Source organism: Taeniopygia guttata, chromosome 13 (assembly GCF_048771995.1).
Source record: "Taeniopygia guttata chromosome 13, bTaeGut7.mat, whole genome shotgun sequence".
Taxonomy (NCBI): Eukaryota; Metazoa; Chordata; class Aves; order Passeriformes; family Estrildidae; genus Taeniopygia; species Taeniopygia guttata.
In genome coordinates this window covers 4,269,565-4,294,792 of record NC_133038.1, presented here as the reverse complement: position 1 = coordinate 4,294,792, position 25,228 = coordinate 4,269,565, and the positions used below count along the sequence as shown (strand labels likewise).

Here is a 25,228-nt window from a genome sequence, read left to right as displayed (position 1 = left end):
TCCTGAATGGAAATATTTTTCTGAAAAGATGCTGAGGAGCCATGGGAGCCTGTATGTGTATGTGTCCCAACATCTTAAGCTGCACCAGGGAAGGTTTAGGTTGGACATTAGGAAGACTTTTTTCACAGAAAGGTGTCTAGATATTGGAACGGACTTCCCAAGGAGGTGGTGGAGACACTCTCCCTGTACTTGTTTAAGGAAAGACTGTATGTGGCACTCAGTGCCATGGTCTAGTTGACATGGTGGTGTTTGGTCGCAGGTTGGACTCGCCGAGCTCAGCAGCATTCCCAGCCGGTGGCTGTGCGGCGCTGAGAGCCAATTCCCAGCGGTGGCTGTGTGGAGCTGAGATCCAATTCCCAGCGGTGGCTGTGCGGCGCTCAGATCCAATTCCCAGCGGTGGCTGTGCGGCGCTGAGATCCGATTATTCCCGGCGAGCCCGGGCCGCTGGAACCCGGTGCCACCGCAGCCACCCAGCCGGGCCACGCCCACAATGACATCATACACCGCGGCCCCGCCCTTTAAAGATGGCCCCGCCTCCTTAGGGCGTGGTCAGGGCCCAAGCCCCGCCTCTCGCCCTCGTGGCGCGGGGCGGGGCGTGCGGCGCCTGCGCAGAGCGGGGGGCTGCAGTCGAGGCGCGGGCGCGGAGCCGGTGGCGGAGCCGCGGGACGGTGCGGGGGGCCTGCCGCCCTCGGGGCGAACCGGGCATGAAGCGACGGCTGCCAGCTGAGGACGCCGGGCTGGGCACTGAGCTGCGCCGCCTGCCGCACTAAGGCGGCCACGAGCCCCGAGGCGAAGCGAGGCGGCGCGGCGGGCCGAGTCCGGGCGAGCCCCGCGGCTGTTGGCGAGCGCGACTGAGGCGGCAGCGGCGGCTCCTGCCCGCACCTCCCCCGGGCTGGCGAGGGGCTGCGCGGGGAGGGGGCCGCGGCACCGCCCCCGCCTCCTCCCCTGCCCTCGCCCGGCCGGGGCTCCCCCGCGGCGGCGGCGGGCGGTATGAGCGCGGCGCTCTGAGGGACCGGCGGGGCTCGGCTTCCCCCGAGCAGCCTCCCCTGGGAGCCGCGGCGGCGGATCGGACTCGGCTGGGACCTGCCATGACTCCCCTGGCTCCTCCCATGGCATGAGCCCGAGCTCTCCTCCCCGCTCCGCCCGCTTTTGGTTCTCTCCGCTCCCGGGCTGTCAGATGGGATAGGACACACCCGGGTGTGCGGGGCTCGACGCTGCCGGGGGGGGAGCGGCGGAGGCAACCGGTGACGGCCGTCGGCTCGCCCGGAGTCGAAGATGAACTGGCGGTGGGCTCGCCAGCACTGGAACGGCGGCTCCTCCGTGCTGCTGCTGCTGCCGCTGCTGCTGTGGCACGGCCGGGTCCGGCCGGCCGGCGCCGACAACGCCAGCCAGGCGTACTACACCGCGCTCATCAACGTGACCGTGCTGAGCCCCGAGCGCGGCGGCCCCACGCTGCTGCGGATCGACCGGGGCCGCTACGGGCAGGACTCCCCGAAGGTGGAGGTCAAGGGGCTGCTGGTGGCTCCCGTCCCTATCAACGGAGGTAACGAACGCTTCCCTCGCTCGCTGCCGGGTGGTTCGTCCTTGCCTGGGCTGGGCAGGCTTTCCTAGAGAGCTCTGAGAAACGAGGAGGAAGAGCTTGCCCAGAGGAAAATAAAATAAATCCATGATCTGAGAGTCTTGGCTTGAAAAACGGCTCAGCGAAGCATAATGTGTTTTCCAGCATAGATCCCAGTAGACTGGGTGTACTGAGCGGTGAAGGTGTTCTTCCTTAACTAATTACAGAGAGGGTAACGATAGTTGACAGTATTTGGGTACAGCATTGCCTTGAATCTCAGAACAGCTGCATAGCCATCTCAGTCTGCATCTGGATAGCTTTGGCAACTGCATGAAGTCACAGTTTTTCAGTGTGCAATTCTTAAAAACACTATTTAAGCTGCCCATCAAGACTTGGAAGGATTGAAGCTGCCAAGCTGTTGCTCTTATAGCCAGCCCAAAATGTGCTTGCAGTACTGAACACTGGATAGAGTGTCCAAATAAGTTTTCTTTTAATTAAGCAAAGCTGTTGTCCATCATTCTTTTGATAAATGCTGGGGTTTATAGAGAACACTAATTTGAACAGCTGAGAGTATTGGCATGAATTTTGCCTGAAGTAAAACTGGTATCTTCAGTAATAGTGATGTAGTTTTAATAGTATCTTACTTTGAAAACCATTCTTGACATTATCTAAACTGCCATCTTTAAGGAATGGACCACTTGATGCAATACAGTGCTCCCAACCTGCCTCCTGGACAGTAAACATCTGAATAATGTATTAAGTGAAATATAGTTGTCAGTTAAAACTAGATTCTAAGTGGTGAATACTAAGAGTGTTTTAGAAGAATTGATAGCACAAAACTACTGTATTAGTAGAAGCTTTAGAGAATTTGCCAAATCTTAAGATCAGGAAAATACTTTGATGCTTCTTCAGAGCAAATGCATTCTGCTAGGCAGCCTCTGTAAGCTTCTGGTCCAGATGGATCAGGCTGTGCATCAGCAGGTGCTTGCCAGTCTCACTGGACTTCAGTTTCATTAGCTCTGCAAAATATAATTAGAATATATTAATGGGGGTAGATTTTGAGGTGGAAGGGTGTGGAAGCAGAAATTGTTGAGGAAATCTGCTCTAAAATTATTTTATTTTTACTTCAAATCCTATCCGCTAAGATTAAATATGTTGCAGTCGTTCTTCTGCTTCTTGATGTTCTTCACATCCCCACACAACCCCCTTGAAATCAGGAGTCTGTCCTGAAAGTTTTAGGCATGTAAGCAATGTCACTGCAAGTAGTATTTTAACAGGTTTTAAAATACTGCTTTTTAATACATGCAAGGTATCAAAGCACTTTTTTTTTGAGCTGTGTTTTTTTTTGAGCTGTGTAAGGAAAAACTTTTGATACGAATTTCTTTTAATTTGCCTCTGTAACTTTTTCTGCTTTCTTTTGATATGCTGTCACTAAGATGCAATTTAAACACTGAGGGAGACTTTGACAGCATTTTCACAGGCAGTTGATAACAAGAAAAGCTAAATAAAATTATGAACAGTCTATAAAAAGTATTTTCATACCTACTGCTTAGTACTATGATAAATAACTTTCTTGAGAAGCCACAGCAGGAAGTGTGAAAATGTTAGGCCTGACATGGTTTGACATAGTGCAGTTGTTAAAACTTTGTTATCAATTTTGGGGGAAATTCAGTTTTGCCCTTCGACAACTTAAAGCAAGCACAACAGCGGCTGTCTTCCTTACTTTTAGATACTCAGAATTGTTCTGTGTAGATCGTTATATTTTATTTGAATTTTGCTGATGTGCCTGTGGTTTAAAAATGTTTCATGTAGAAGAAAGATTGGAATATTTTATGCTTTTAGTTAAGCTGTTCTTGAACATCTGCTTTTTTATATGCAGATTTGATAAAAGATGATGCAGTATTACTGAAAGACTGAAAGTAATTGTTTTCATGTTTTTTTTTAATCAGCCTGTTAATATTGCTGGTGAACTCGTTTGCAAGATTTTTTTCTAATAGCTCTAAACATGAGTAGCTGCCAGCCACTGCTCTTAGGGCAGTAAACTGTTTCATGTATCCTCAGAAGAAAAGGGCTCTAGAATTGTTAGCAACTTTATTTGAAGGTGTCTTGAATTTGAAACTGCTGTAATGTCAAGCATTCACCCATTTATGGGCTATCTTTGAAATGTTCACAAATGTGGATGATCTGTTAGCACCTTGATGGCATGGACTGTTTCAGCATTGAAGTGTCCTTAATTTCACATTTTTGCATGCTTTGTGAAGAATCATAGAATCACAGAATAGTTTGGTTTGGAATGAACTTTGAAGATCATAAAGTTCCAACCCCCCTGCCGTGGGCAGGGATGCTTTCCACTAGACCAGGCTGCCCAAAGCCCCATTCAGCCTGGCCTTGAACGCTTCCAGGAATGGGGCATCTTATCCCATCCCTTACTCGTTGCCTGCAGGGAAATAAATGAATTTACTAATTCAAGACTTAGGGCCTGTGATCTGCTGCTGACCACACACAGCTTGTAATTTTAAGTGTTCTGTGGTGGTTTTTGACTTCTATTCTTGAATGTGTCTAATATTTTATATGCTGCTTTTTGAAGATGCCAGCTCCATGTGGTCACTCATCCTTTAAATCTCAGTGCAGAATGATAGTCAATCACTTCTCCTGTTGCTTTAGCAGGATTTCTTTAATGGAATCCAAACTTGTCATGTTAATACATGTATTAAAACTCTTTCTGTGTTCTTTTTATAGAGCTTGTATGAAATTGATAGGGGCTTTCAAAGGCAGTGTTCCCCTGGGAGTGGGGTGGCAGTAACTGGCATGACCGCCTGTGAATGTGACTTGTGAAAGTGCAGCTCCAGTGAGCTCTTGGTCACAGTTGGTTGCTGGGTGTACATTCAGCAGCTGTGTGGGCATATTTTTCCAAGCACATTAAATGCATGGTAGCAGCATAGTTTCTTTATTAATCTCTCTTCCGTTCTTCCACTTTGAGTTGCTTTTCTTACCTCCTCTGACTTGTTTATCTCTTGTCATGAGTTAATTTCTTATTAGAAGAGTGTTTTAAACCACTTCTGGACATGAATGCTTGCAGAGTCAAAAAAAAAAAAAAAAAAAAAAAAAAAAAAAACCAAACAAAAAACCTCCTCTTATTGTGCATGGAAGAATAGAAGTGAAATGAGTCTTCACAGCCTGATTCTGATTTTCTGATAGTTTAGTTCAGGTTTATAGTATTCTTTCAGTGTGGTTCCAGAATACTTCTCAGTCCCTTACTCTGTTATTTGTGGCTTGGTGCAGCCAGACATTTTCATAGAATCATAGAGTGGTTTGGGTTGGAAAGGACCTTAAAGATTCTCTAGTTCCAAGCCACCTGCCTTGGAAAGGGACATTCTCCTATACCAGGTTGCTTGAAGCCTTTTCCAACCTGGCCTTGAACACTTCCAGGTAATTTCAGCCCAGTCCTCTCTCAGCAGCTGCCTGGGTGCTCCTGGATGTCTGCACATGCACCATGCAAGTGTTCAGCCCTGTGCCACTCCAACGACCTGTGCTTTTACTCTTTGGTATTGGGTGCCTGACACCAGCTGTGGTGCAGACGTTTAGGTGTCAGGTATATTCCCCTTGCCATGGCAAACTAAGCTAGAAGCCACTGAATACTCACCTTAATGGTTCTTGATAGAAGCAGCAGTGTTTTGTGGCTTAGTTCCCTCAAAAACATTCTCCATGGGGAACAGGACTCTTTGTGGCTGTTGAATCTGGATTATTGCTTTTGGAGTCCAGTGTGAAGACTGGAAATTCAGTCTTGTGTGCTCTGAAGAGTCCCCTTGCAGGACTTGCTGGTGGTGAGGTTTTGTGCACCTTGGCTGGCTTGGGAAGCAGGCAGGATGACCAGGACTGGTGATGGAGCTAATAGGAAGAGAAATAGCAGCAGAGACAAACTTGAAATGTTAAAATTCACTGAGCCAGTAGGTCAGGAATGAGCAGGTGAGGAGGGGTGGAAACAGATGGAGTTTAAAGGGCTTGTAGGGAGGAGGTGGTTGTACGAAAGCTGCTTTGGAGAAAGGGCTCATAGAAAGGAGAGCTCTCCCAAAGGGATATAAGGGCTGGGGCTTGGCAAGGAGACTGAGAATGTGAGGAAAAACATATGTTAGAAAAAGGTGAAAGTGTGGAAGAAACAATATTTGCTCAGTGTTAGGAAGGAGGTGTATCTTGTGCATAGTGCTGTAACTATAGCATTCTGTAGCATCTGGCACTTCATAAACATGTTGTGTGAACAAGTTTTAGCTGCAGAAGGTTTGAAATGCCAGTTTCCTGGTAACTGCGGAGCTTTAGGCAGCGTTCAGACAGAAATTCTGGCCCAGAATCCAAACCAGTAAGGCTATTGAAAATGCAACAAGCAAATATATCAGTAGAGTAGAGGAAGAAGGATCTTGTGCCATGCTTCTGTCCATCATTGATCTTTGTGTTCAGCTTAATTGGTAGTCATTAATTGATAGCAAAAGTGGAGGTTATATATTGGAGTGTATAGCCATAATTGTAGAATACTTACTGAGCTAATAAGATTAAATCTGAACTATTACAGGAGTCTTCTAAGCTTCAGTGATTTTCTTTTGTTTAACCTCCTCCCTGAAACCAGATTACCTCTTGCTCAAAGAGTTTCTTTTCGTGCTAAAGCCAGCTTTAGTCAAAGCAATTACCTGAAAGAGCTGTTGAAAAGAAAATGTTGCTGTTCATAGCTTATTGATTCATTGGCACCACCTTATAAAGTAGAAATTATGACTGGCTTGAATAAGGGCTATATTGCTAATAGCACAAGTAGCAATGCTTTGAAAGAAAATATGTCCATTGCATGTATTAAGCCCTAATGGGATAGAAAATAACTAGTACCATTCCTTGAAATAATCTGTCAGCACTGCTGAGTTGCCTCTATGAATTTCCCAGCTGAATTCCTTTTCTCAAAATTTTATCACAGGATTATAATTAATGTGTTGCACAAAGCTGTCTTGTTTTACCAGTTACGTTTTACCAGTGCTATGTTCTACATGGCACCTACCTGGGCAGCAGAGCTGCAGGGAGGGAATGCTTTGGGGTGCAGCCTGCATGGCACTGCACCTTCCTGTGTTCCTCTGTGCTTTCCTTCCCAACAAGCCTCTTCATCTGCTGTCCCTCAAAATACTAGTGGTGTCTCTCCAGCTGCTATTGTATTACAGTGATTGAAGGTCAGACTTTAAAATGATTTCTGTATGTGTAGCTGATACAGACCAGCTCTGGCAACTGGTGCTGGCTTTACAGATGACAGTATTAGCTAAGATGAAATCAATAGCAAGATATCTGACCTTTAGAGAGAGAGGAAAAAAAAAAAAAAAAGAGAGAAAAAAGCCCTGCACAGAATAAAATGCTTAATGTACAGAGAGTGGGATATTTTTGTGAAAAGCGGACAAAGTCTGCTAACAGCCAGTGCAGCAACCTTGGCTGAAGTGGGGGGGTGTCACAGTTGTGTTCAAAGCGATGCAAGAGCAGCAGGAACACAGCGTGAGAAAGAGCAAACCCAGGCACAGTTCAGAACTAGGGGACAGTCTAGCATTCAGACAGGTGTGCACTTGTGACAAAGCTGCCGGGCACTCCCCTTTTTGTTTCATTTTTGCTCCACAAAATGGCTCCCCTTCCAATAGGGAGAAGGCTAAAACATGGTCAGGCAATTGGAAAAGGAAGGTACAGTTGCTGTGCTGATGTGAACTTGCCACTGCTTCTTCAGTAGTTGAAGAATCTTGGTTGGATCTGTTGCATCACTGACTATTTTTTTCCCATGAATCCCTAAAATGCTGTCACAAACCTGAGTCCTTCAGCAGAAAGGGGTCTTGAGTTATAAAAAATGCTTAAAGAAAAACAGATACACAAATTGAGCAGCCCTTTGTATTCTGCAAAAGGAAACTGAAGCTCTCCTAAAGCAGAAAATAAACATGAGCCTAATGGTGGGTACTTAAATCACAGCTGATTCTTCTGTAAAGAGGCTCTTCTGTGATGCTGGGACTTAGTAGGAAGGGGGATATTTACAACAACATTGTACATAGCTCTTTAACCCAGAGGGCTGCCACTTCTAAACCTTCTAAACCAGAAAAGTGGGGGTTTTGCCAACACATGATGTATAGACAAACACAGAGACAGGCAGGGGAAATAGCTTATATTTCAAATAAGCCAGAAGAGTAGTACACTTATAGGGAAACTTACTTAAATGGCTTTCTGTATGCTTATATCTTTTCAACTTCCATGAGTGGCTTCTGATCATATCTTTCTCTCTGCAAGTGATTTGTTTTAGAATAATTTAATATGAAGTTGCTTTTCATTCTCACAAGTAACATCAGTTTAGGGCCTCTCACTGCAAGAAAGACATTGAGATAGTGGACCATGTCCAGAGAAGGACAAAGGAGCTGGGGAAGGGGCTGAAGCACAGGTCTGATGAGGAGACACTGAGGGATCTGGAGAAAAGGAGGCTCAGGGAGGACCTTCTTGCTGTCTAAAACTCCCTGACAGGAGGGTGGAGCCAGGTGGTGTTCAGCCTTTTCTCCCAGGTAGCAAGTGGCACAGTAGGAGGAAACTGCCTCAAGCTGTGCCTGGAGGGAGTTAGATTCAATATTAGGAAAAATTTCATCACTAAAAGGATTGTCAAGCGCTGAACCAGACTGCCCAGGGCAGTGGTGGAGTCACCACACCTGGAGGGATTTAAAAGTCTTGTAGATGTGGTACTCAGGAACGTGGTTTAGTGGTGAATACAACAGTGCCAGATTACTGGTTGGACTCGATGATCTTAGATGTCTTTTCCAACCCAAACAATTCTGTGATCATCCAGGTAATGCTTGGAACCCATTTGTTTTTGATTCTAGTTGAACTTTGGATAGCAAATCATAGATGGCAGGGTAGTGGAGAGTGTCAGAGATGATTCTGGCTGCCCCTGTTCATGTGTGTCCCCTTCAGTGCCTGCTGATACTTCTGACACCTGAGCTGTACAGGAGATGTTTCATTGTAACCATCTCACTATTCTAGAAGGGTGACTGGGATTTTAAGACTTCACACTTTCTGGAATATCTTCAGTCTATTGAAAAGGCAAGCAAAACACCCCACCTTTTTCACTATTGTTTCTGAATTTTATTTAGTTAAAAGAGAAAAGATTACTTAACATTTGTGTGGTGTAATAGAATGCTGATGCAAAGAAAAGTGGGTTGTGACTTTTTATTAAATCTCAAGTGACTTGCAGACAGTTCAGATTTATCTGAACCAACCAGATTTTCCTCAATGTTTTTGTATTACTTAAATAGTACTGAGCTAATGTTGTCAGCTGTTAAATTTTCATCAGGATATAGTGAATACACCTCATCAGGATAACATACTGTAAGCATTTGAGTGGTGTTTGTTGGTCTATATCTGGAAAGCTTTAATCTCTTAATATCTTGTTTCCTAATTCTTTTGCTTTATCCAGTAACATTTCATAGCTCTGTCCACAGCTGAGAGAGACTTTGATCTCTACTGTGGTAGAAAATTTTGTACTACTTTTCCCACCGATGCAGTTTCTATTGTCCCTTACTGCTTTCTCTGTTGCTTTTTAAGCTAAAAATTTTCAAGCATGCAGATTTAAAGGTGCCTGCATGAATTTGGAGAATGCTGCTTCCTCATTCAAGGTGCTCTTCGTTGCTTTTATGGTTTTTCACTGTAATAATCCATTACCTTGTTCTTGTGGTCATTTTTGTTTTCACTTCATATTTTAGTTTTGATCATGATTGTACTGAAGGAAACAGTACATAGTCTGTAGTACTACTGGTTTTAATCCATAAATTCATATTGACCATAGTGTCTACTTTCAGACTTATTTTTGGCTGTTGAGGGGATTCTCTGGAACTGTAGCCATTTAGAAAATGGTATTTTCCAACAGATGTATCATACCTGAGATTCTTGAATATGATTTCATGGGAGAAGGATGGGATTTTTAGCTTTCAAGGCTTGAGAAACTTCCTATCACAGTCTCCTGGTGCTTTCCTCCTTCCATGTTTTTGAGTGATGTTCAGAACAAGGGGGAATTGTGCATTAAACAGCTTTTATCTTAACAGAGGGCAAAAGGGTTGGTGGCACATGTACCTGTGTTGTGATTCTTCATTTTCAAAAAGGACTGTAATTCCTTTCAAAAATACATACTGTTCTCAAGTTTAAGATTACAAAGACAAATTGCAGAAGTGCAGAGGGTGTGAACGTGCTCTTCTGTGGTTGTTGATGTTTGTGATGGCCATCACCAGTGCTGCAAAACATGTGTGGATCAGTGCTGGCTAGCAATTTCTGCAGGGATTCAAGTAAAGATGTCATGGTAATGGAAGAAAACACTCTATAAAACTTGGCTTCAGGCATCTGTATTTCAGATTTTCCCTGATGCCTGTATAAAATACAGCAAATAGCCCTCCATATCTGAGATGTCTCATACAGGCTTGAAAAACAATTGTGAAAAGGATGTGCTGGTATCTGGATCCCCACCCTCCTTCCAGGGGAACAGGGAGAGGCACTTCTTGTCCAAATTAAGAGATGCAATGACTTCCTGTACCTCTGCTACAGTATAGATTTGTCTGCACTAGCTTTCTTTAGGCAAGCAGAATACTTTCTTTGTTTCAGAAAACATCTTTAGCTCTTTGAATATCCTTTGTTACAGATTTTAACCTCAGCTATGTTAAACTGAGAGTGCTTAAAAAGACCTTTTGTTTCCAGCTAATATATTAAACTGGACATTTTTTGGTGGTAGATTTTTTTGCTGAAATCTCATAGTTGTGCTAAACTCACTTCTTGAAAAGGAAAAAAATTATGGGAGACTTCATTTGATTTGCTCTTACATTGCAGAACTGTAATTTTTCTGAGCTATTATACAAATAGATTGGTTTTTTATGTCTTGAAAAAATCACTGTTTATCCCAACTATTTTTAGCAGCCAAAGATTATTATACTCTTGGCATTCAAAAGGACAAATATATTTGCATTATAAACTGTTGTTGGCTCTAAATTAAAATCCTTTAATGATATGACCAGTGTATCAGACTAAACTGTGTTTCCAGTTCTGCAAACAGATCCATCTTTCATCTGTTTCAGCTGCTGGGAAGTCACTTCTGCATTTTGTACACAGCTCTGTGGCTTTGGGTTGTTGCAGGATATGTTACAGCATTAGAAGGGACAAAAGAGCTTTGCACACTGTTGAATTCAGACATCTGGCATTTGCCATTTCTGTTACTCTTCCTTTATACCATCTATACCTGACGAGTGTGTTGTGTTTACAAGCCCATTTGTTTCTCTATGATTCAAATACATTTCATTGTAGACAAAATGTGCATATGTAAAAAGCTTATGTTGGCTGCTGGGGTTTTACAAGATCAGCTTTTAATGTCCTTTTTTACAGTAGCCTGCACATGGCAGATAACTCTGAAATCTTGTTTTCACAACGTGCTTTGTTCAGTTGTACTTCCCACTGCAGTGATATTTGTGGCTGCATTAGGAAGAAAACAAAGACTTGTACTCCCCAGAATGACTGATAAACAGCTGTTTTGTAAATGCCTATAGCAGAAGAACCATATTCTAATGTTTTTTAGCCTCTAGGCAGGTATTGATTTGAATGTGAATTCATTATTCTAGCTGCACTGGAGTTAAAAATAGCTTGTGTTAGTGAGCCTAATTCCTGGGCATATAGTCACAGCTTTCAGTGTGCGAGACTTCTTTTTTTAAAATCTTTTTTTCATAAGAATATGGTTATCTTTAGACTTTCTTCATAGGAAAATAGTGGCTTCCTAGTGCATAACATTTAAGTACTTCAGCAGCTTGGAATTAGGATTTTTTTTTTGTTTTGCCTGTTAGAAGAAATTGCCATCTGTGTAAATTTGTTTCCCATTTCAGTTGCAGATCGTCTGGGCTGTGACCCTCGAACGCGTTTCCAGGTCCCACCAAACACCAAGCAGTGGATTGCTTTACTACAGAGAGGAAATTGTACATTTAAAGAGAAAATACTGCGAGCAGCTTCACATAATGCCACAGCTGTGGTCATTTACAACAATGTATCCAGTGAAGAACCTGTCACAATGACTCACCAAGGTAAATAAAATATAATCCTTCACTATAATGCTTTTGCCATATAAACTATTGCTAAAGAGCCCTTGGCATTGGACAGAAGGTATTGGAAGTAGCCATTCACTAATGATATTTGCATATATGCAATTTAGTGAATAAGCCAATAATTCTGCAAAGTTATTTTGCTTTAGCATACATTTATCCAATGAGGAACACTTTCCTCTGCAGTGGGGATGTGGGTGTGTTGAGTGAGGAGGATCTGAGGAGCAATCTTCCAAACCTTTCTGCAGAAGAGAAGCTAACATACAGATATAATGGAAGATCTAGAATTTTACAAAGCATCTGAACCTGAAGAATTCTGTAGCAGCATGGCTTCAATTCACTGTTCTGGTGGGGACCTTCAAATGTTAAAGTTGTATTTTGGGATCTGAGCTTGCATGCTTTTTTAATGACAGTTTACAGAGGGTTCTCTTTCTACATTGGACGTCTGAGTGCCATACAGGAATCAACAAAACAATGATTTGGAGGGGAGTTGCCTCTGTAAATTGTCTAGAGTAATACTGGAAGTCTATTTTTCTAGAGAGTTCTCTTGTTTTACAGCTGCCTATGTGTAAAATTTTACTGTTCCTTCTGACTTACTTTTGTTGCTGGAAGCATCATATATAAACATTTTCCTTGGTTAAAAATTATTTTTGCAATTCTGATATCTACCTTTTTTATTTTCCAGAAGGTTTTCTCCTTTTGGAACTATTTAGCTTAATCAGAAAAGGCATATCTCTATATTTGGTGGTAGTACTGCTAGCTGAGGTCTTTTTGGGGTTTTTTTAGGATAATTTCAATCTCTTTTAGCATAGGGGGTTGCTTGGAAACTAGAATTTCTTAATTATTGCTCTGCATATTGTCACACAATTAGAATTTAATTCCTTTACTAAAGAAATGCTACGGTTGTTTCTTTCTTCTTTTAACAAGGAAAATGTTAGAGGGGTTTGACCTTCCCAACTCTATAACACAGGAATTTTGCAGGGGGGTTTTGATCTTTGTGTAGCAACTCAAAGCCTGTTGACAATTGATTTTTATCTCGGGTACCTTCCTTAGACATTTTTATAAGCAATCTGCAGGTGAGAAGTCCCATATTCTAATGAAACATTTTTTGCCACCTTCCCTTTTTTTTTTTTTTTTTTTAGTATCTCCCATTTCTCTCTCTAGTTGTAGTGCCCTCTTAAACCTTCAGCTCTGGACTCTTTGAACTACCTCTAAGAATATTTATATAAATATGTTGTATTTAGCAATGATTGTAGTTTTCCTGTGGTCTGGAATACCTCAGTGTGTCAGGAAAAAAAGCTACTACTGCTAATACAGCTTTAGCATTGTTTGCTCTATTACATGTTATCTCATATAATGAGTTTGATTAAAAGTTTACTACCTTCTTTCTCATAAAACTGTGTAGATTGGCAGTTGCTTTACAGCAGTAAGATGGGGTCTGTCTTTTATTAGGAAATCCTTGTTCACTCCCTGTTTCAGTTCAGAAGATCAGTGTGTTGCCTTTGAAACTTGATCAATAGACCCAGTAGTTCTGGTTGGTAGAAATACATCGAAGATGTAAAATTTGAGAACTGCTGTAGGTAGAAGAGTGTCTTGTAAGGTAGCCAGGCAGCTGTTTGGGTAGTTGATATATGGGAAAAAGACCAATACTGTCTTCAGTATGTTCAGTTCCAAATATTTACTCTTTCTTACGGTAAGCCTTAAAAAATAAATGTGGTTAGTGGAGATGATGCATATTTTAGCTTTGTGTATTTGAAATATTGGGTTTTAGGTGTATGTGCTCAGTATACTCTGGAATCTGCCTGTGTTTGGGCTGAAGGCTCTATCTCAAAATCAATGTTGGACTTGAAGTGTTCAAACTATGTGACAGGCTAAAAATAATTTTCTAGAACTGAAGTAGCACCTGTGATGAAGAGAAATGTCGCTCCACAGCTTTTGTTTTGATTGTGTTATGGACATGTGAGGGGTTTCCTCACAAACACTTTGCAGAGCTTCCTGCAAATAACTTCCTGGTGGGCTGATGGAGGAACTGTAACTGTGTGTAGTTGAGATGTAGACCAGTCCTTTGATGTTAGCCTCAGCACAGGGAGTTTGGAATCCAGCATTCCCTTCTTGAGTGTTATTCCAGGAGGGAGACAGATTCCTGATCCTGTGCTTACGGGATGAGTCTTTTCTAACACTGTGTAAAGCAGATTTGCACACATTCAAGCCATTCCCTGGTCTTATTTTTTCTGCCTTCTCAACTATAGCACTGCTTGTGTGCTTTTTGGATGGTGAACAACCATGTCGTCTCAGAGGTCTCTTCCAACCTAATTGATTCTGTGTGATCTGCTAATTAGATAGTCCAGTGCACTGCATCACTTCTCTTTAGTATTTTCTCTCCCTAAAGGTTGGGAGGAGCTGACCCTGTGTATTTGTGTATCAGAGCTGTTCTGCTCTTATTAAGTTAATGTGTTGGAGTTGATAGCAGGTGAGGATGGAGGTGAGCCACCAAGTTGGTGTTAGCTCCAACTGTCTGTTGCTGTGCAGTATTTCTCTTTTCTTTAAAAATGCAGTCTTCATGAAACAATTCTGCAGCTGTGTTGATGGCCAAATTAATGACTATATTTTCTTTCAAAGACCAAGGAGAAAGTAGACCTTGTGTTATTTTATATTATTTTAACATAATCTTTGTACTGCTGCATATTAAGCCTTAGAAATACTCTGTCTTCCTGGTGAAGCAGAGAGGAAAGCAGCAACTGCTTATAATGCACACTATGAGCTGCAAGCTTTCCTGCTTGGATATTTGCATGAATTCCAATTGCCTGCTTAGACAGTGTCTGTAGTAAAAATAAATAACACATTACAGAGATTTTTGTATGTTGCCCACCTGCAGAGAGGTGATTCCCTGTGAAAAGAGCTTAGGAAGCACTTTTCACCTGTAGGATTAATATTTTATCCAAGCTATTTTATGCTTGAATACACATTTGAAACTTTTATTCTTATGGAAATTTGTTCATACTCAAAATGTTACTTAGCAGAATGGCAGTTCCTTCTGGTGGCTGCATAACAACTGTCACTCTGGAATCAGTCTATCATCTCTGTGTCAAATGAACAGTTTCTGCTGCTAATAGCAGAATTTGCTTTCTCTTGTGTCATAGTCCACCAAGTCTCTGCCCCTTCATTTTCACCTTTGAGTTTTAAAGTGTGTAATGACCTTCAAGAATTGGTCAGCTTTTTTTTTTTTTATAAATACCTGTACTTCTGTTGATGTTATTTGCAAATTGTTTTCTTTTCTTTGTGCGTATCCTTGTATATGTCAGTGTATACTTATTTTGCACAATCCTGTAGATGTCTTCTATCAGCCTAAGCAAAGGACACCTTTCCCAGCATAGGTTATGTTAGACTATGATGTCACTGGCAGGAAGGCAGTTTTATGAGTGGTTTTGCTTGCTGCTTCTGTTAAAGCAAAACTGATACTGTGTAATGTAAAAAAGAGCCTGTGTGGTGAAGAAAATATGTATTAGCTGTCTCTTTTATAAGCAGTTATGGGAAAAGGAAGAAGATTCAGGTTAAATAACATTTTAAGATTTCAATTTTCTTTTGTTTGTGTGTGGTGGAGACAATCCTGTTAAGTACAAAATAGTTAAATCTGGGAAGGTTGGAACTGGGTAATTTTTAAGGTCCCTTCCAAGCCATTCTATGGTTTTATGATACTGAATTTCTGTCTTAAAATCTAGACTTTTATTTTGATTTATAGGGAAGAATGTATGCCAAACAAGCCTCTAAAGTTCAAATTTCATACTAAGAATTTATGGAAAAAATATAGACAGAAAAAGAGAAACACATATAAAAGGCATTGTCAAAATGAGGTTGCTGGATTCTGGTAACCGTGGTTTATCAGCATTTAAAATTTTTCCTGAAATATATAAACAGCTTCTAATATAACACTGTTTTTTAGAACATGTACCCGATACTGTTGGAACCCAAAATGGCCCTCAGACATTTTTGGAGGTTCCAGGCCTTGGTCAGAAGCATTTTAGACCCTGGCAGTCAGCTGGAAACAGCTGTGATTTTGAGTTTGAGCCATGGAATGTGTTACCAACTTTGAAGGTGGAACAAGCAGTCACAAAGGGTTAGATAGTATAGTAGAAGTAGTTACAAAGTAGAGGGGAAAATATTTTAGTATTGGACAGGGGGGTTTTAGCACCTGTACAGGGGGGTTTTTACTTTGTACAGGGGGGTCAGAAGTTCTAAGATGAAGGAAAGTGCGCCGATCCTGTTCTTCCTCCTTCTTCCTTACCTCCATGTTCTTGGTCATGCTGGCACTTGTGGATTGGTTTCGAGTAGAAAAGCACATTGTAACATAGGTAGTAAGTATTGGGGGAAAACTGTAAACATGTAACCCGTAATATATCATATAAAAGATAGGAGCAGCCCTGGGCAAGGGGAGAGAAGATGAAGACACCAAACAGAGAGGGTGTCAGGAGTGTGTGTGTCTCTGCCTGGGCTGCTGACCAAACAGCTGCAGCCCACGAAGACAATCTTTTAGATAACTAGCAATAAACTGCCTTGAGACCGAACAACAAGAGGCTGCAGAGTTTTTCTTTGGAAGCACGGGTTGGAGGAGAGTCTTTACCACCACACAGAACCCCTGAGCCAGGCCGGGGGTTCCGACATGATACAGGTAAATCTTTTAAGGTCTTTTGAACCAAGATGCAGACATGTCATCAGGATCAGTCTTCATTGCTCTTCTAAAGAAACACCTCATTAATTTTCTGGAGGAAGGTGTTTCTGTTCCATGATGTGCACAGGTGATGTTCCCCTGCCATGGCACTGCACAAGAGCTGTCCAACATGGGCCCTAGAAACAGGTTCCTTCCAAGGGAAGGATTTTTCATGGCCCTCTGTTCATTTTAAAAGCACACTGGCATGGGAAGCAAGGGCTGTACTGTCTTTGAACTGTGCTAAATCTGCCTGTATGTTCTGTGGATTGTTTTAGGTCAGTGGGTCAGAGGCAGGAGGGACAGGAAGCAATTTGAAGTTGTTGCCACCTAATGGCTACTCCACGTTCTTGCCCTCATTCCGAGCGGGTACAATAGAACCGGCAGTCGAGGTGCCACTGTCCTCTGCTGTGGCAGTGATCCCTGTGCACCTCATCTCTTAACTCTGCTGCTTGCCTTTTTCTCACAAATGTCTCTTTATGTAACTCAGCTGAACTGATGCTTGGAAGCTCTGGCAGGGTGCAGTGCAGACTACCTTGCACAAATGTGCGCTGAATAATATTTTAGCTCTACACAAATCCACTGCACCACTTACCCTGGATTACTGAGACCTACTTTTAGTCCACAGGTCCAAACTAATTTCATTGTATATTACAATATTATTATTAAAGTGTATTATTAGTAATTTATCTTAGACTATTAGTGAAAATGAAAGAGCTGAGTCATTAAAGCTGAAGCCTTTATAAAAGGCAAAGTAATTAACAATCTAAGCATTGTTTACATATATTTGATCATTTTTTGTTTATGTTTGCTAATTGAAAATATGGAGGATGAGTGTCAACTGTTTTATTGTTGATCCTCTTTCCCACTGCATTCCTTGGAGGTGTATCAATCAGGAAAATCTGTCACACAGTAGATGGAGGTGTCTGGCACTTAGAGACGTGGAGAGGAGTGTTTGGTGTGCTGATTCTGGACGATACGGAAGCACTTGTCTCTTCAAGGCAACCGAGGGAAACCTCTTTACAGAGCCATCATAGCCTTGGTGCCTTGCAGAGCTGCTTGCCAGTGTTTCTGTGTCATACATGCCTCATCCACAACAGTCCGGCTCATTTTAACTCAGCCAGCTGAAAGGGTAATTAGTTCTGTGACTGTGAAAAGGCCCGTGGGACTGTTAGTGACTGTAAGTAATTACATTCTTCTTCTTATCCAAAGTCTGAGCTCCAGTAGCAGAGTAATTCCCCATATCTATGGTCTCAGGACAACCAAATTTATGATATTAATCTATGAATATGCTATTTATAAATCTCTCAAAGTATTTTGTGGTGTCCGTGGGTAAGGCTGTCTTGCCATTTCTCTTTGGTACTTTGCTGATTTTTTTTGGAATGACTGTCCATGTCCAGATTGAGAAGTCTACAGAAGAAAATACATGAGCATGACAAATTGCCCTTTTTTAGAAATCCCCGAGTTTTTAAGCTGCACTATCCATTAATGGGAATACAAACTGCTATCCAGAAATGGCGAAATGTAAGCCACCTGCTAGCACCTGTGGAATACAAGAGACAATTATCAAAATCCAAGTGTGTCTTACATTGAATGGGTCAGTGAGGTCTACACTGTGTTAATATTATTGAGGAATCAAGAATGTAACACTGTAACAGGTTTTGGACATTGTTCAGAAGTATAAAAGTGAAGAAAAGCTGTTTTCAAATCAGCAAAAATACCTTCTGAAGATAGGCAGACATAGATATTTCAGAAATGTGTTCAGCTGTGACAGTTTTTTTCAGTGGTGTGTAATGTGTTAGAATAACCCCGTTTCCCTAGTCAAAACTTAAAGTGATCCTTCAGCTTTTTATTAATTTGCATTTGTTCAAGGTTTGAATATAAAATTTGGTTTACTTTGTTAGCATACTAATACCTTAACAATACAAGCATTTATGCCTTGAAAGAGACTGCAAATCAGTTTACTTGCTATAAACATGGTTAAATGCCATGTAAAAATGTGAGTAAAATAAAAAAAAAAATCTCTGCACGGATTGTGGAAAGGAGATGATCAAGTAATGCATTTCTTTGTGCCAAGCTTTTTTTATTCTTCTGGCATTATTTAGGTGGAATGTCTGTTTCTTTTAAAAAAGATGAAACTGTAGTGAAAGCAGATGTAGAGAAGCATTGCTAAGAGAGTGTGAAATGTCTGTAAAGTCAGTGCAACATCTGTCTGCTTTTCTTGTGTCTAGGCTTGGTTTTTCCTAGTGTAAAAAACCCAAAAGGTCACATGCACAATATATATATATATAAAAAATGTAATTCCCAGAAGATAAACTCCTTCCACAGAAATGGAATGTGTGATATATGTGGAATTATCAAGGTGATTCAGAGGAAGGGAGCACAAGAAGCCCCAAGTCCCTGAACCCAATGTCCCTACTATTCTAGGGGAACTCTGCTGCAGTTCAAATTCCAAGGATTTATAAAGTCTCTCCCTTCTTGGCCCAGCCATGGGTCTGTCCTCCTGCTGCCCATCAAAAGCATTGAAGTAACATATTTAAAGACTGGGCAGAGATTCAGGAACTTGAGCTTCTCTAACAGTAAAGAGGTGGGTGCATCTTGGAGCTTTATAGAGGATCTTAATTTTTCTAGCATTGCTTAGTATCATATGACTTGGGATGGAAGTTAGGAGGAGCTCCTTGGGTGAGGAGGAAATGATCTGCAGAGAAGCCAAAGCCCAACGCCTTTTGTACATACTGATGTTGTGTTGGATCTTGGAGAGACTGTGAGCTTTGGTTTTCTGGAGTGGGTTGGGTGGAGGAGGGAGCCAGCTTGACCTTGACAAGCCTGAGGAAATCCAGGGGCGTAGCTCCCCAGCTCACATGTATCGTCAGGATTTGGACTTGTGAATGAATCAGGATGTGGCTGTGACTACCTGTTTTGATTGCATGCAAATTCCTCCTTAAGAAACATTTCCCTGAGTGTCAGAATAGGGCAATTGGATTATGAAATAATGTGTCAGCAGTTGTCATCTAAATACAGCCCATTTTCTCAATTGATTTTGCTATTTGATTCTCCTTTTAGGAGCTCTTGGTCAGAGTAGATTATAAAGCTGATCAAAAATACAGCAAGGACATTATACTGAGGAATTGTTTCTTGTTTAATGAAGGAGGATGGGCTTATAAATATATTGTGTATTGCTTATGAACTTAATGTGCTACAGACTAGTACAACAAGAATCTGATTAAGCTTTAATATTTGTTTTGAATTTAATTGTGTCACACCCATCTTTGAAAAGCTGCTCTTGCTGTTTCTGGTTTTCTAATCATATGCTTCAACCAATGCCTGCACATCTTAAAGGAGCAGGACTCTGTGATGATCCATCATGTCTGCAGTACAGCAGTGCCTGGCACATTACAGAACACTGAAGAGTGTGTAATCATGTTTAGAGGGCACAGAGCAGGACCCTCTCTTTACCTGACAGAGTGAAATCTGTTGAAGCTCTTTTTGCTACAAAGAAGAGTTTTGAGTGTTCTTCAGATTCACATTAACAGTATTTTTATAGGAGCCTTTTCCTTACTGAACTTGAAATACCTACTTCTTTGTCCTCTTGAGTAGAGAGAATTCAAGTTTTAATTTCAGAAACTTTTTTATTTAGGTTGTTTTGCATAGGTTCGTGCAGCAAAGACACTTATGATTTCTGAAAATACCTACTCAGTGTTTTGGAATAGAAGGTTGTTCCACTGGTTGTATTTAATTGAGGCACCCTTTGAAAGCCTGACTTTTGGGTAATAGTTTCATATGCTGCTGCCCTTCATGATTTTTTTCATGGTAGTTTTGTAAAATCTGTTCTGGTGTCTGACACTACATAAAATAGGCATCCTAAACTAAATGTTTACATACAGGGAATAATTCAACATTTGCAATATTATTAAGGCAACAGGAAGAGAAATGTTTTAAAATGCTGCTAGTCTCATTTTAAAATTAATGTATATTCTTGGCATTAAATTCTTGTCTTGTTTAGAATGCAATAGCTGTCAAATATTATGGTCTTCTTCTGTTTTCAGAAGTATTTGATTTGGGACATCTCAAACAACATATTCTACTCTTGAGATTGCTCATGTGTTGACAGCTTGTATGTGCTCTTGTTTACTTTCTGATTAGATCAAAATAAAAATATGTGCAGCTAGACCGGTTTTAATGACTCTGAAGATATGCCAAGGCTCGTCCTCTTGATGTCTGCTTTCCTATAAACCTGTTTAGAATGTAGGAGTTATTCTTCACAATGAATTTCTTTCTTTTGCATCAGACAAAAATGTTAAGGTACCTGATAAATGTGTGGGTTTCCCCACTGTTGTGCTATGGAATTTTTATTTTAAAACAATTCTCCCCAAGCCTACTTTTTCTAGCAGCACAGCTTTGCATACAGGTCAGTATGCCTTTCTATTATCCTTTACCTCATGGGTTCCATGGATTATATCCTCTGTGGCTGAATCTCTTCCCTTGTAGAGGAGAGCCTTGCTTTCACCTCTGCCCTCATGCAGCTCAGATAACTTCTGGTGTTTCATAGAACTCAAAATTTCATATACAGCCATAGCTTTCATTATTGCTTTCCTGCTTTCTTTGTCATTTTCTGGGATCCCAAATTCTGTTGGAGTGGTTTCACTGTTAGTTGATATTATTCCAAGAAATCTGTCGCTCACAGTAATAGGACTGATCCCTTTCCTGGGTACTGAATAGTAGGTGTTGCTGTCTTTTTATTTCTGATATAATGCATTCAGAAATGCTTAGCACACAGCTACAGGATTTTAATAGAATAATAGGGAAGTCTGGCTTTTGAGGACGGACAGCTTTATTTCCAATTACATTATCATGATGATGATCTTATTGCTGCACTCAGAAAGGCAGTGGTATTTCACTGTCCGAATCCATCTTTTAAGTGACTACCTGGACCAGTCTTTACCTTTATCAGGGAATGGGGAATTTGTGTTTTCTACGGAAGTACTCTGAAATTTTCACCAGCAAAATAATTCAGGTAAATGTGCTATGTTTAGGCTTTTCAGAAAGAAGTGATGAAAGGACTCAGTTGCAGTTAAATTTTCTCTGCTATTTAAAGAGAGGACAATATTCTTTCACAAGTAGGAGATGAGTGCAGTCTGTGTGCTTCAGGCTGTGTCTGCAGCATCAGCAGCCACTATCAGAGACTTATTGCAAGGACTTTAGCTTAAAATATTAGCCATTAGCAGATCGCCAACTTTTGTTATGAGTATCTGACTTAATTCTCAGTTCTCTGCAAACCTTGTTGCATCAAATCACAGTAGTTCAGTACCTCTTACAGGTGGTCTGACGCATTCCACACTCGAGGTAGGATCTAAGGTTTTTCCCTCCCCATCTGCAAGAAGGTGGTTGAAGCATTGCAGCCCTGATTTGCAGTTGCATTTTGCCAGGCTGCCCTTCCCTGCAACCTCCAGTGGATGCTAGGTGGGTTGAAGGTGTCTGAAGTCTGCTTTTTGCACCATGCCTGTCTTCAGCTTCAGCTTGGTATCCTGGATATAGTTAACCATATTTTGAGCTTCAGATAAATATTTCATAGTCAAGAATTAACAACAACAAAGATGATAAAAAAGCCTACCAAAAAATCCCAACACAACAAAAGCACCACAAATATTTGCCTGTGATGACACTTGTAACATTATTTTGAGATGACTTTTTATTGACATTTTGAGCATGCTCTTTTAGAATTGCTAGAGGATGTGAGTAGGTCAGTGAGAGAGCAAAGCAGTTTCCTTATGAGCTCTACAGGAAACTCCTAGATGTTGCTGTTTATCCCATAGTTTTGTTTTTACTGTCTTCTAAGCTCTTAATTTCTTCTGTCTTCTGCTTTCACAATGTAACATTACACAGATTTAATGATTAGTCACAACTTTATCCCTTTTCATACACAGAGTTGTATAACTATCCTAATTAAACACGCGCATGGTAAAATTGCAAGCTAGAAAGAGCTGCCTGGGCTTGGATGATAGCAATTAAATGATTTATGTTTACAGACATCAATATTTATCTTATGCCTACCGTCTGTCCTAGCTTGTCATCTGTGGTTCCATGTGTAGTTCATTGGCTTTAGTAAGCAATCCAGATTCTTTTCTCTGGACACTGTGTTCTTGGCTGAGGAGAATATTGCTTTTCGTAAGATCATGGAGTAAGACCATATTCTGAGTTTCACAAACAGTCTTTCTGTCTTCACCTGAGGATTTTTTTCTGCTAAAGTTTCAGAAATACAAGGTTTCAAGGTGCTTAAAATAAATGAGTCACTGTCTCCTCCTGCCCCCAATTGTTCTCAAACAGGGAGTTCTTGCTAAAATTATTTAGGGTGATGCCCCTGACAAAATTACGGATGAACCAAGTCCCAGTTTCCACTGAGTTTCAGTATGTTAAACAGACATAATTTATTTTTCTTTTCTGCAGTTCTCCTTGGCTCTGGCGGGGTCAGAAGCAGCAGTAGCACTTTGGCTGTTCCCAGTTGAGTCATTTGGAATGCAAATCACTTTGCAGTGATGCCAGAGGTTCCCATTGTGCTGGGCTTTATATAAAACGCGTGACAGATTGTCAGCTTTGTCACATTCCCTGGGCAGCAGGGAATAGGTAGAGGCTTCAGCTTTGGATTCAGATAGAACTGGACTAGTATCAGAAGATCTTTGTCGTCTTTGCTTTGCAGATAACTATAAATCATGTTAGACTATTACACTGAGTGCTTTAGCTTGATATTTTGATACTAACATAATTTCTCAGTGCAAATAAATTCCTACTGGGGAAGCTTAGCAGAACGTGTGCTCTGGGGAATACAGTCTTCCTGTACCCTTCCCTGCTTTTCTTCCCTGTCTGAACTAGATATGAAGAGCAGAAGTGAAGTCTGGGGAAAATACCAAGCAATATAAATTATCTACTCTTGATTGATCTTGCACTATCTGAACTGCAGGGATTTGGGGTTGTAGGAGCATGTGCTGAATCTAAATACAGGGTCGTGCAGAAAGGGTATCTCTTGTGCTGTAAAATGCAAGTCTGGGCAGGAACTATCTTCCCAACTGGACAAATAGGAATCTGGGTAGATGTCCATGAAAATAAAGCTAGTGATGGACTTTTACTCTGACATTTGCTGTCTATTAAATATCTTGGTTATTTTTGCATTAAACCAAACTTGGTACTGAAGGTTCTCTTGAGAGCTGGATTAAAGTTGATCTTGTGTGATTCTGTGCTATACTAGAGATTAAATACATTGTGTTGTGTTTTCATTGCTATTCAAAGCTTTTGAATTACCGTGACACTATTTCAAAAATACTCAGAAGGAAACACTGAACTTTCTTTTCCTACTCAGTCCCATGTTAGCAGGACAAGGCCTGAATGACTTTGCCATTTCAATTTTAAATAAAGAAAAGTTGACATTTCTTGAGGAAAGCAATTTGAGGGCTGTGGAATGTTTTTTTCCAATTATTATGAAAATTTTAATTTCTGAGATTATCAGTTTTGATTCTTTTAAGTAGTTCTGTCAGCACAATCCACATCACTAATGTTAGTGAACTTAATAGGAAAACTGATGATAGTGACTGTAAATACTACTATTTAGCATGGTGAATTCAAAGAGTAACAAGGGAACATTTAAGGCTCTTGCACAACTCTATGATAAGTCCCCATTTTGGAAGATTATGTAGCTGTCACCCTGAGTTACTGTGCCCAGAGTTTCAAAGGTGCTGCTCTTTTGGCTTGTGAACATCATTTTGTGGATACAGTAGCTTCTTAAAAATTAGATTGTGATTAAAAGACTTTGAACAAATGCCTTGTATTAAATAGGACCTCGTGTTCTCTACTGTCACTAGGTTCTCTGTAGCTTAAATCCACTTTAAAAACAGAATTTTGGTGCTGAAGTCGTTTGCCTTATGCAGTTCCTCTCTGAGGGAATGTGAGTTGGAGTAAGCAGATGGAGCAAGCAGATGAACAGATTTTGCAAGCATTTTGAAAATAGGTCTTGAAAGGGTTTTTAGTATTGGAAGCAAATAAGTCTGGATGAATACGAATGAAACTTCACAAGGTTTTTTTTTCATTCTGGCTTTGGTTTTTCTAAAACTTTTCTTTCTTTTAACTTAGAATAACCCTGTGTTCAAGATCCTCTTTTTTTAATGAGGTCTTTGCTTTTAAACATAGGTGCTCTCTCTGCTCTATAGCTGATTTTGTTCTTTTTCAGCAAGGCTTATGGTTTTGTTGCTATCCCTGTACCAATAATTTTCCCTTTGGGACAGGAAATAGTCTAGAGGCAAGACACTATGAAAACAGATGGGCTACACATTGAAAATGGAGCTGATGAAGCTGACAGCCTCTTTGCGATCCTATCAAGCGTGTCTTTGTATGGGTGATAAAATCAGCAGGCAAACTTCTGCCAAGTTTTTTCAATTCTCTTCTACTTTGCAGCTACATAACCACGCAGGGGAACTTGCATAACTCTCCCCAGCAACATCCACAGCGCTGCCTATGTTGAGGGCACTCGAGCAATATTCTCACTCATCTCCTAAATGTTTTTCTGAGAGTTGCCTGTTTAGGTATTCACGACTTCAGATCTGGAACAAATGTACTTTTGAAAGCTTGTTCAGACTGCACACAGTAATTACAATGTGGGAAGTACTGTGTACCAGCAGTAGAGATCTGTTAGTATGTGTGGAGCTGCAGAGAGTTTAGGGCAAATGTTAATGCCCTAATTTGAAAATCTGGGTTTGAAGGACAAGGCATGAGTAGAATGCCCAGTAGCATGTTCCATGTGTCATAGATGGCTTAGATTAAAACCTCCTGAGTTGTCAAATGGCTTTGCATTTGGAAAATCTTGTGAGCAGCATGCCA

General features: G+C 41.0%; 1 protein-coding gene across 4 annotated transcripts in view; it reads left to right on the top strand.

Annotated features, from left to right (window-relative positions):
• The first annotated feature begins 635 nt into the window (after positions 1-635).
• RNF130 (ring finger protein 130) overlaps positions 636-25,228 on the top strand; it is a 49,523-nt gene continuing 24,930 nt past the window's right edge. For all 4 annotated transcript variants that reach the window (XM_030284282.4, XM_041719006.2, XM_002195593.6 and 1 more), the window contains exons 1-2: positions 636-1,543; positions 11,452-11,646. In XM_030284282.4, coding sequence (XP_030140142.1) covers positions 1,276-1,543; positions 11,452-11,646 — 463 coding nt within the window. In that variant the 5' untranslated portion in view covers positions 636-1,275. The remainder of the gene's footprint in view (positions 1,544-11,451; positions 11,647-25,228) is intronic.